Source organism: Mobula birostris, chromosome X (genome assembly GCF_030028105.1).
Source record: "Mobula birostris isolate sMobBir1 chromosome X, sMobBir1.hap1, whole genome shotgun sequence".
In the NCBI taxonomy this organism is placed as follows: domain Eukaryota; kingdom Metazoa; phylum Chordata; class Chondrichthyes; order Myliobatiformes; family Myliobatidae; genus Mobula; species Mobula birostris.
Genome location: NC_092402.1, coordinates 71,608,281 through 71,620,345, shown reverse-complemented (window position 1 = coordinate 71,620,345; position 12,065 = coordinate 71,608,281). Strand labels below are relative to the sequence as shown.

The window sequence follows — 12,065 nt, the reverse complement described above, 5'->3', positions numbered from 1 at the left end:
CCTTATTTAAGGAAGGATGCGCTGACGTTGGAAGGGGTACAGAGAAGATTCACTAGAACAATTCCGGGAATGAGAGGGTTAACATATGAGGAACGTTTGTCCACTCTTGGACTGTATTCCTTGGAGATTGGAAGAATGAGAGGGGACCTCATAGAAACATTTCAAATGTTGAAAGGCATGGACAGAGTGGATGTGGCAAAGTTGTTTCCCATGATGGGGGAGTCCAGTACGAGAGGGTATAACTTAAGGATTGGAGGGCACCCATTCAGAACAGAGATGTGAAGAAATCTTTTTAGCCAGAGGGTGGTAAATCTATGGAATTTGTTGCCATGGGTGGCAGTGGAGGCCAAGTCATTGGGTGTATTTAAGGCAGAGATTGATAGGTATCTGAGTAGCCAGGGCATCAAAGGTTATGGTGAGAAGGCGGGGGAGTGGGACTAAATGGGAGAATGGATCAGCTCATGATAAAATGGCGAAGCAGACTCGATGGGCCGAATGGCTGATTTCTGCTCCTTTGTCTTATGGTCTTAATATGGCACAGCTATAAATCTGCCCAGAGCAGGCTGTCCTCAAAAACTGAGTGACCATGCAAGAAGGGGAGTCGTGAGGGAGGCCATCAAGGGACCTATGACAACTCTGGAGGAACTACAAGCTTCAGTGGCTGAGATAGGGGAGACTGTGCATTCAACAACTGTTGCCTGGGTGCTTCACCAGTGCAGCTTTATGGGAGAGTGGCAAAGAGAAAGCCACTGTTGGAAAAAAAACTCACATGAAATCTTGCCAGTAGGCATGTGGGACACTCCAAAGTCAGCTGGAAGTAGGTTCTATGGTCTGATGAAACCAAAATTAAGCTTTTTGGCCATCAGACTGAACTTACGCTTGGCGTAAGTCAAACACCACACATCTTCAAAGGTACACCATCCTTACTGTGATGCATGGCGATTACTACATCATGCTGTGGGAATGCTTCACTGTAGCAGGCCCTGGAAGGCTTGTGAAGGTAGAGGGTAAAATGTATGCAGCAAAATACAGGAAAATCTTGGAGGAAAACCTAATGCAGCCTGCAAGAGAACACCGACTTGGGAGAAGATTTGTTTTCCAGCAAGGCAACGACCCCAAGCATAAAGCCAAAGCTACACAGGAATGGCTTACAAACAAAGTTAATGTTCTGGAGTGGCCATGTCAGAATCCAGACCTCAATCCAATTGAGAATTTGTGGCTGGACTTGAAAAGGGCTGTTCACTCACAATTCCCATGCAATCTGACAGGGCTTGAGCAGTTTTGTAATGAATGAGGAAAAATTGCAGTGTCCAGATGTGGAAACCTGATCGAGACCTATCCACACAGACTCAAGGCTGTAACTGCTGTCAAAGGGGCATCTACTAAATACTGACTTGAAAGAGGTGAATACTTATGCAATCTATTTTGTGGTTTATATTTGTAATTAAGTTAGATCACTTTGCAGAGATCTGTTTTCACTTTGACACAAGAGACTTTTTCTGTTTATCAGTGTAAAAAAAAAGCCAAGTTAAATCCACTGTGATTCAATGTTGTAAAACAATAAAACATGAAAACTTCCAAGGAGGGTGAATACTTTTTATAGGCACTGCATGTTTAAAGTAAGGAGGGGAAGGGGTGTCTGAGGAAAAGCTTTTCTCCCCCTCACCCCAAAGGCAGTTACAGTTTGTTACACACTGCTTCAGAAGATGATGGGTGAACTTGAATCACCAAGACACAGAGATACAGACCACATGGTGGTAATTGGGACATTTCGGTGATGAGCTGAAGGTCCTGTTTCTTGGCTATGAGATTTGGTACTCTTGCCCCGGAGGTCATTAGTGCCTTATCCTTGATAACACAATTCACCATGCTGTGCAGTTACTCACGCACCATATACATCCTAGTGTATTTTGCATCTTGCATATCTCCCTCAATCTAATCCAGATCACAGTGTGAGCATTTTAAACAAATGTTGAACACATACCTTGGTGTGAGGATCTCTTTATATTGAAGCTTCTCTACACGAGTTGTTGCAGCAACGGACATTGGAATGACAATGTTGTTAATGTCAAAGGAATTTTCTCCCCTTCGTTTTCTGATTGCTTGCTGTTAAAAGAAAATTAAAACATTGTGCCACAGGTCCCATATAAAGCAGAAAAACAAATTCCAGTGTGGGTACAGGTCATCCCCAGGTAATGAACAGGTTGTGCTTTTACAGATGTCCATAAGTCAGTGAATATGTTGGGTAACTACACATTTACAGTACTGTAATAAATGGCATCAAAGCAGATAAAACACTTCTCTGGATTAAATTTCACTTTCCCTGTTTCTGCCAAGACTCTACCTGATTTATGTCATGCTGGATCCTTAGACAACCTTCTTATTCTCTGTAACAGCAATTTTCATGTCATTTACCTGCAAATTATTAATCATACCCCCTATATTCACATCCAAATGACTAATTCCATCACAAACAAAGGTCACAGCACCGACCGTTGTGGTACATCACTGATCCCAGATTCCAGAGGAACATCTGTCCACCATCACCTTCCACCTATTACTAAGGTAATGCTGGATCCACTTTGCCAGCATTGTTCCAGACTTCTGGATATTTCACCACTTCTTGGGAAATGTTCCTCTCAATCCTGACACACAATACCTTGAGCTCAAAATTTCACTGAACAGATACTTGGTATTGCAATTTTCAGTTTATTCTCAACAAAAGCTCCTTCTTACCAAGGTGGAGGCCATAGTGTGTGTATTGTTTAAACTTGGTGCAGAGCTCTCCGATGAGGACAACGGCCGCAGTAGCTGGTTGTGGGATGAGCTGTGACAGCTAACTGTAGAACCACATGTGCTCCCCATGTCGGACAGGGCCTGCCGAGCTGCAAGGTAATTATACAAAAGTAAGTCATCACTGATGTCACAAAGGTTAAGATAATTGCAGGACATACTCAGGTGGTCAGTCAGGCAGCAACTGTTAATGATTCAATGAAATACAGTAATAATTAGGCACTGGTCTCTCATCCTTGGAATCATTTCAGTAAATCTCTTCTGCACCTTCACCAAAGCCTTGAGCTCCAGCTATGGAAAGAGGCAAGGTTGACTCTCAAGGTCAAATCTGAAATTAGAAATTCCTAAAGGATTCTGTAAGTATATTAAGAGTAGAATAACTCAAGAGAGAAGATCTCGTTCAGCATCAACATGGCAATCTGTGTGGATCCACAAGAAATAGGCGAAGTCCTAAATGAATGTATTTATTGTAGAGAAGGACATGGTAGGTAGTAAATTCAAGGGAGGGAACAGTGATTAATTATCCTGGAATATATCAGCATTATGAAGGAGATGGTGTTAAAGTACTGAATTACAAAAAGGTGGATAAGTCAAAGCCTAAGTGTATCCTAGGATCTTCAGGAAGCAACAGAGGAAAATAATCTGTACGGATGGGATACAAAATTAAGTTTTTCCAATGTATTTCAGTATATGTGACAATAATAAACCAATACCAGATTTCAAGGGCTCTTACTTTGTTACCTACAGGTGAGGCTTCAGAAGGCTAGCAGATAGCTGATGCTGTGCCTTTATTTATAAAGCAGGGATAAACCAGACTATAGGTCAGTGAGCATTAGATCAGTGGTGGGAAAATTATTGAAGAGATTTTGAGAGACAGGATATATTTGCATTTGAAAAGGCAGAGACTTACTAGGAATAGTCAATGTTGCTTTGTGAGGGAAACCATTTCTCCCAAATTAGTTTCAATTTCTTCTTTTTGAAAAGGTGACAAAGAGGATGATGATGGCAAGGCCTTTAACAAGATCCTACAAGGTTAGCCCAAAAGGTTAGATCACATGGGATCCAGGTGAGTTAGTTAAGTGGATACAAAATTCACTTTGCTAGTATGAGTTAGAGAGTGGTAGTGAAGTATTGTTTTCCAGATTGGGGGTCTGTGACTAGTGGTATCTGCAGGGATTGGTGCTGGGTCCAGTGTTATCTGTTATCTATATTAAAAATCTGGACGAGAACATAGTTGGGACGATTAACTGGTATATAGCAGACAGTAGGAAACTTTGTCACATGGTGTGAGCAGAATTATCTGCAGCTTAATGTGAAAAAGACTAAGGAGCTGGTGGTAGACCTGAGGAGAGCTAAGGTACCGATGACCCGTTTCCATCCAGGGGGTCAGCGTGGACGTGGTGGAGGATTACAAATACCTGGGGATACGAATTGACAATAAACTGGACTGGTCAAAGAACACTGAGGCTGTCTACAAGAAAGGTCAGAGCCGTCTCTATTTCCTGAGGAGACTGAGGTCCTCTAACATCTGCCGGACGATGCTGAGGATGTTCTATGAGTCTGTGGTGGCCAGTGCTATCATGTTTGCTGTTGTGTGCTGGGGCAGCAGGCTGAGGGTAGCAGACACCAACAGAATCAACAAACTCATTCATAAGGCCAGTGATGTGGTGGGGATGAAACTGGACTCTCTGACGGTGGTGTCTGAAAAGAGGATGCTGTCCAAGTTGCATGCCATCTTGGACAATGTCTCCCATCCACTACATAATGTACTGGGTGGGCACAGGAGTACATTCAGCCAGAGACTCATTCCACCGAGATGCAACACAGAGCGTCATAGGAAGTCATTCCTGCTTGTGGCCATCAAACTTTACAACCCCTCCCTTGGAGGGTCAGACACCCTGAGCCAATAGGCTGGTCCTGGACTTATTTCCTGGCATAATTTACATATTACTATTTAACTATTTATGGTTTCATTACTATTTATTATTTATGGTGCAACTGTAACGAAAACCAATTTCCCCCGGGATCAATAAAGTATGACTACAACTATGACTAAAGTGGATTGTCTAGTCCAACTGGGAAAGAGGAAAAAAAAAATTGCAGTTGCAATTTAACTCTAACAAATGCAAAGTGGTGCATTTTAAGAGGTTAAGCCAGTGCAGGACATACACCGTGAACGGCAAGGTCCTGGGGAGTGTTGTTGAATGATAGGTGCAAGTGCATAATTCCCTGAAAATGGCAACACTGGTAGATGGACTCGTGAAGAATGTTGGTGGAATCATTACATTCACAGGTCAATGTATTGAGTGTGTCCCATTGTAGCCATACAGAACTTCAGAGAGATTGCATTTGGAAGTATGCAGCTATGATTGTCACAGTATGGGAAGCATGTGCTAAAGTTAGAGGCAGTACAGAAAAGCGTCACAAGGATGTTGCCTGGATTGGAGGTCTTGAGTTATAAGGAGAGATTGGGTAAACCAGGTCTGTTTGCTGAGAGGTGACTTGATGCAAGTATGTAAAATTATGAGAGGCGTCAGTAGGGCAGATAGCCAGAGTCTATTTCCCATTGTAAGGGTGTCTATAGCTAGAGGGCATAGGTGAAGTGGTGGAGGTTCAAAGGGAACCTAATCAATTTTTTTTCCCCACACAGAGTAGTTGGGGTCTGCAAATGAGTTGCCAGAGTTGTAGCAAGTTGGATTAGTTTTGATAGGCATGATGTCAAAATAGCTGAAGCGGGCTGAAGGATGTATTTCTATGCTGCGCAACTCTAGCAGAATCAGGTTTATTATCACTGACCTATGTTGTGAAATGTTGTTGTTTTGTGGCAGCAAAATGAGTATTACAACCAAGGATTTTGGTAACTTCAACAGAATTTTGATTTGTAAATCACATGCTCCTTTTTTCACAGTGGAACCTCAAAAAAGAGGAAAATTGTAAAGCATGAAAAACTAAAAATTCAAAAACTGAAATGTCAGCAGTTCAAAAGCATTCATCCTCTTTTGCTTAATATTTAATTGAACCACCTCTCGCAGCTATTACAGCCAGTAGTCTTTTTGAATAAGTCTCTATTAGCTTTGCACAATGTGATGGAGCAAGGTTTAGATATAGATTTTTTAGATTATGAGGACACGCAGTCCCCTTTTATTGTCATTTAGTGATGCATGCATTAAGAAACGATACAATTTGCTCCTCCAGAATGATATCACAGAAACACAAGACAAACCAAGACTAAAAAAAACTGACAAAAACTACATAATTATAACATATAGTTACAACAGTGCAAAGCAATAACATAATTTGATGAAGAACAGACCATGGGCACAGTAAAAAAAAATTCTCAAAGTCTCTCGAAAGTCCCGTCATCTCACGCAGACAGTTGAAGGGAGAAACTCTCCCTGCCATGAGTTTCCAGCACCACAAACTTGCCAATGCAGCATCCTGAAAGCACCCGACCACAGTCCAACTCTGAGTCCATACAAAAACTTCGAGCCTCCGACCAGCCCTCCGACACCGAGGACCATCTCTGCCAAGCGCTTCGACCCCGGCCCCAGCAATAGGCAAAACCGAGGATTTGGGGCCTTCCCCTCCGGAGATTCTTAATTGCACAGTAGCAGCGGCAGCGAAGCAGGCATTTCAGAAGTTTCTCCAAATGTTCCTCCATGCTTCTCACGTCAGTCTCCATCAAATCAGAATTGTGCATGGCCCCTATTTAACAAATATGACACCTCCTTGTAAAATTGCTAAAGCTGTGCCAGTTAGTTGGGGAGTGATGGTGGACAGCAATCTTGAGGTCTTGCCAGAGATGTTTGATCAGGCTAAAGCCAGGACTCTGACTGGGCCAATCCAGAACATCAATTTTATTCATTTGAACCCACTCCATGCTATTTCTAGCAGTGTGTTTTGGGTTGCTGTCCTGTGGAAAGACGAACTTCTTCTTTAGTTTAAGCTTTCTAGCAGGTTTTTATCCTGAATCTCTCCGTATTTGGCAGCATTCATCTTCCCATCAAAATTCCTGACCAGATTACCAGTCCCTACTGCTGAAAAGCATCCCCATAGCATGATGCTACCTCCACCATACACTATGGTAGAGATGGTGTTACCTGGCTGATGTAAAGCATTAGATTTATGCCACATGTACCATTTAGTGTTGAGGCTAAAAATTCTACTTTAGTCTCATCCGACCACAAGACCTTCTTCCACATCTTTACAGTCAGTATCTTCTAAGCGATGCTTACAATGTCTTGACAGGCAAGGATGTACTTTTTTTTTTTTTGCCAGGGTTTCTTCCTTGCCACTCTTCCATAAATACCCTTTTGATGCAAGGCCTTAGAGATTGTGCAGCCATGAACTTTATCTCCAGTTGAAACCACTGATTTCTGCCGCTCACTCAGAGTGACTGTTGGCATTCACAGTAGCCTCTCTTACAAGTGCCATTCTTCTCCAGTGACTAAGTTTAGAGGTACGGCCCGACCTAGGCAGTGTAGCTGTAGTTTCATATTTTTTCCACTTTTTCACGACAGACTGCACTGAGCTCCGAGGTATGTTCAGTGCCTTTCAGATGGTCTTGTACCCTTCCCCAGATTAGTACTTCTCCATTATAATTTCCCTGACTTGTCTTGAATGCTCTTTTGTCTTCATTTTGGTTTGGTCTGTTGAAAATCTACCATATTGTTGGATCTTACAGAGAGAGGGGTATTTATTCGTATCAATTCATTGAAAACTGGTAATCTTCCAATTTTCTACAGTACATCAACAAATTGGGTGAGTTGATAAGGTAATGCTGTATATTGCACCTGAGGAAAGTTGGCGTACAAATTATGAAGGAGATGTATACTTTTTTTAGCCTCACAATTTTGATTTTTAATTTTTAGTAAATTGCTGACAGGTTTTGCGATTTTTCTTTTGATTTGACATGATGCACAATTATGCATGATTAGCTCAAAAAATCCTACTTCAATATATTTTAAATTTAGAAAATAAGATAGTAAAATGTGAAAATAGTTATGGGGTTGGCACTGTAGTGAGGTAGTGTACATGGACCGTCAGAAATCTGACGGTGGAGGGAAATCTTAGATGACAAAAGGTTATTTAAAGTTTGATCAGGAAAAACAAAAATCATTTGACAGGTATTAGGTAAGCTCATGTCCTAAGGAATACAAAGAGTGTAGTAGAGTACCTGAGTAAGTGTGGAGGATGAAAGGAGGCCATGAAATACCCTTGGCAGATAAGATTAAAGAGAATTCCAAATTATTTTATAAGTATATTAGGAGAAAGAGGGTAGCTAGGGACCAAAATATTAATCTGTATGGAGGCCAGAGATGTGTACAACGTCCTAAATGAATACGTATTGCTTGTACTCACCAAGGAAAAATGTACGAATGAATTAAGGTAATGAATTAGGGAGAGATGCATTGATAGTCTGGAACATATCAGTATTATGAAGGTGGAAGTGTTGGGTATCTTGGAATGTATTATAAATCTCCAGGGCCAAAGAGGTCAATCAGAGGTTTTTGTATCTTTGTTGGCCATGGTGAGATACCAGAAGATGGAAGAACAGCTAATGTAGTTCTTTTATTTAAGTAGTACAACAGTTATAAAGCCAGATAACAGCAGACCAGTTAACGTACAGGAAAAGCTAGTGGTAGGAAAAGCTACTGAATAAAATTCCACAGGACAGTAATTATGTATATTTGGAAAGTTGAGATAATTAGCATAGCTTTGTACAAGGGAAACCATATCTCACAACTTTGACTGAATTCTTCTGAGATGCAAACAAACGAGTTTGATGTAGGCAGGGCAGTAGTTGTTCTTTTCGTGAACTTCAGCAAGGAACTTGACACGGTCTCACATAGCATTCAAAAAGATAAGGCATATGGGATCCAAAGTGAGTTGGCTAAATGGATCCATAATTGGGTTGGTGATTAGAGAGTAGTGGTGGAAAGACAAAATCCTACAACTCAGAGACAGGCCATTACAGCCCACCTCGTCCATGCCGACCATGTTGTCTATTCCATTTGTCCGCAGTAAGCCTACATCTCTCTTCAGCTTTCCTATCCAAGGATTTCTGAACACTTTTTAAGTGCTGTAATTGCATCTGCCTCCTCTAACACCTCCTCTGGCAGCTTGTTCCAGATACCCATCATTCTCTGATAAATTTAGCTCTTAGATCTACTTTACATTTCTTGTCTCATCTTGAACCTGGACATTCCCTGCTCTAGAACAAAATTCTATGTATTTCTGATCGGAAGTCTGTAACTAGTGGTGTACCCTGGAGTTTAGTGTTGTGACCTTCCTGTTTCTTTTAATACATTAACAACTTGTAATGAACATAGGCATCATTTGCAAATTTGTGAATAACAAGAAAATTTGTGGTATTGGGGAGAGTAAGGAAATAGGACGTTTACAGTAAATGGTAGGGCAATATGAATTGTTGATGAACAGACAGACCTAGGGGTACAAATCCAGTTTCCCGAATGCGACAACACAGATTGATAGGGTGATGAAGGTCTGTCTGTCTCTCTAGCTATCATCTACCTAATTTTTTAAAATTTAGAGGTATAGCGCAAAACAAGCCCTTCTGGCCCAACGAGCCGCACTGCCTAGCAACCCACCAATAATAACACTAGCCTAATCACGGAACAATCTACAGTGACTAATTAACCTACTAACCAGCACGTCTTTGGACTGTGGGAAGAAACCAGTGCACATGTAGGAAACCCTGGGAGTCATGGGGAGAATGTATAAGCTCCAGCATGGGAATTGAATTCTGAATGCTGAGTTGTAATAATGTTGTGCTATCCGCTATGCTACCGAGGCACCCACATGGGGCAGAGAATACAAGAACCTGGGTGCTATGTTACAAAACACTGTTTGGAGTACTGTGTGCAGGATGCATTTGCTCTGGAAAGATTGCAGAGGAGATTCACTAGGATATGCCTAGACTGGAAGAATTGGATAGGCTGGGCTTATTTTCCCTGGAGAGGTGTCAGCTGAGGGATGATAGAAATAAATGAGGTCTGAGGCTCAGATAGTTAAAATCTTTTCATCCTATTTTGGCCTATCAAGAACAAGGGGGCATATATTTAAGGTGAGAGAAAGAAATTTTTAAAGGGACTCTAAAGATTAATTTACACAGACTGTTTGGTATCTAAAACAAGCTGTTAGAGAAAGTGATGGAATTCAGATACAAATACTAATTCAAGAGGCACGTAAATAGGCAAGGCATGGAAGGATGCAGTCCTAATGTGGGCAAATGGGATTAGCATAAATGGGTAGAAAGAGGGCCATTAAGTCCATTTCTGTGTTATACAACTCCATGAATCTATACTCTAGGCAGCACAGTGGTTAAGAGTTCTGCCTCATGGCTTCACAGACCCAAGTCTGATCTTTAGTATGTAGGAGTTATCTCCGTAATACTATAAATCTGTCTTGGGTCCTGAACTCAGTCTGGTCCTAAAACTTGGTACTTTTGTTCTAGTACTAGTTGCCTCTCCCATTCCTTTGTGGACATTTTCAAAGCTCATCTGCCAAACATATTACTTTAAACCCCTCAATATAGAACTGTTGTACTCATAGGTTTGGTTTGGAAAGCTATAATGCAGTGAAATTGAAGTTCCAAGATAATAATAACTGCACCCACAAGTTCCCTCTACTTATAACATGTATAGCCATGCTTATATCAACAGAATTGACAAACATCCAAACTCCAACAGGGTAGTAATAGCAGATTTCTGCTGGAGGTACCAGAGCCCCTGCTATAACGAAGGATTTAATGTAATTACTGACTATAATGTTGGAATAGGGAACCATATAACAATCTCCTTGTGCTGATCCCAACAACTCCACTTCTCCAAAACCACGTAGAGAATGGAAATCATTGCTTAATGATTAAGCACAAAAGTTAACTGTTAGTACTTTTCCTTCTACTCATTAAGCTTTTCATCATTGATTCAGACACAGGACGCACCTTCCATTGCCTCTGATGAAGGATCACGCTGTCTCCTTTTGTTTAGGAATTTCTCCTGTACATTAGCGTTCTCGAACTTGGAGTCTGACAGAAAATCATCACAATGTTGCTTAAGTGGCTTCTCTGTACGATTCCTATTATGGACATACTCTGCAATGAAGCACAATTTTTCATTAGATATACTCTCGCATAGTCTGATACTTGCTCCTTTCACCTGACTTTTCTCAAGGTTTTGTAACAGGAACAGGAAGTCATTCAAAATAACACCAAACTCAGTCAGATGCATTAATCTTCAATTTAATTGCACTACAATATTCCAAATTATAACTATTTAGACAAAAATAAAGAATATTTTCCATGCAATATACACTCAATGGTGACAACAATATTCCAAATTATAACTATTTAGACAAAAATAAGGAATATTTTCCATGCAATATACACTCAATGGTGACTTTATTAGGTACCTTGTGCACCTAATAAAAGTAACCACCGAGTGTATGTTTGCTGACGTTAGCTGTTGTAGCCCATCCACTTTAAAATGCAATGTGTTGTGCATTCAGAGACGCTCTTCTGCACACCACTGTTGCATGGTTATTTGAGTTACCTTCCTGTCAGCTTGAATCAATCTGGCCATTCTCCTCTGACCTCTATTTTCGCCCACAGAATTAGCACTCACTAGACACCGTTGTGTGTTAAAATCCCAGGAGATCAGCAGTTTGAGATACTCAAACCACCCCATTTGGCACCAACAATCATTCTATGGTCAAAGTCACTTCGATCACATTTCTTCCACATTCTGATATTTGGTCTGAACAACAAACTGAACCTCTTGACCATGTCTGCATACTTTTATGCATTAAGTTGCTGCCGCATGATTGGCTGATTAGATATTTGCATTAACAAGGTGTACAGATGAACCTAATAAAGTGACCGCCACGTGTAAATAAGCACTGAGCTCACGCTAAATAAGTACAGTGGACAAAAACTTAAACTTTAGCTGTAAATCAACAAAACTGATTACAAGTACTTCCAGTTCAAGGTGTTGGCAGACAAGAATCGGAAACTAACCGCCAAAGATTCGCTTAGAGCCCTATGGAAAAGCAAGCAAGCATATGGGAATGAATGAATGGATGGCAACAGGATACAGGCTAAAGGACTTAGGTGAGGTGACTTAAGAACAAATTAAAGAGTTACAAGACAAAGAGGAGCTTTCTGTGCTGGTCGTTTATCTGCAGCAAAGAATAAAAAAACGCAGGTAATTAACACAAACAACAGGAATTCTGCAGATGCTGGAAATTCAAGC

General features: G+C 41.0%; 1 protein-coding gene across 6 annotated transcripts in view; it reads right to left on the bottom strand.

The window, feature by feature from the left end:
* kansl1b (KAT8 regulatory NSL complex subunit 1b) overlaps positions 1–12,065 on the bottom strand; it is a 200,199-nt gene that overhangs the window by 22,984 nt on the left and 165,150 nt on the right. For all 6 annotated transcript variants that reach the window (XM_072249272.1, XM_072249273.1, XM_072249276.1 and 3 more), the window contains 3 exons: positions 10,760–10,909; positions 2,737–2,885; positions 1,985–2,106 (listed from right to left, as the gene is read on the bottom strand). In XM_072249272.1, coding sequence (XP_072105373.1) covers positions 1,985–2,106; positions 2,737–2,885; positions 10,760–10,909 — 421 coding nt within the window. The remainder of the gene's footprint in view (positions 1–1,984; positions 2,107–2,736; positions 2,886–10,759; positions 10,910–12,065) is intronic.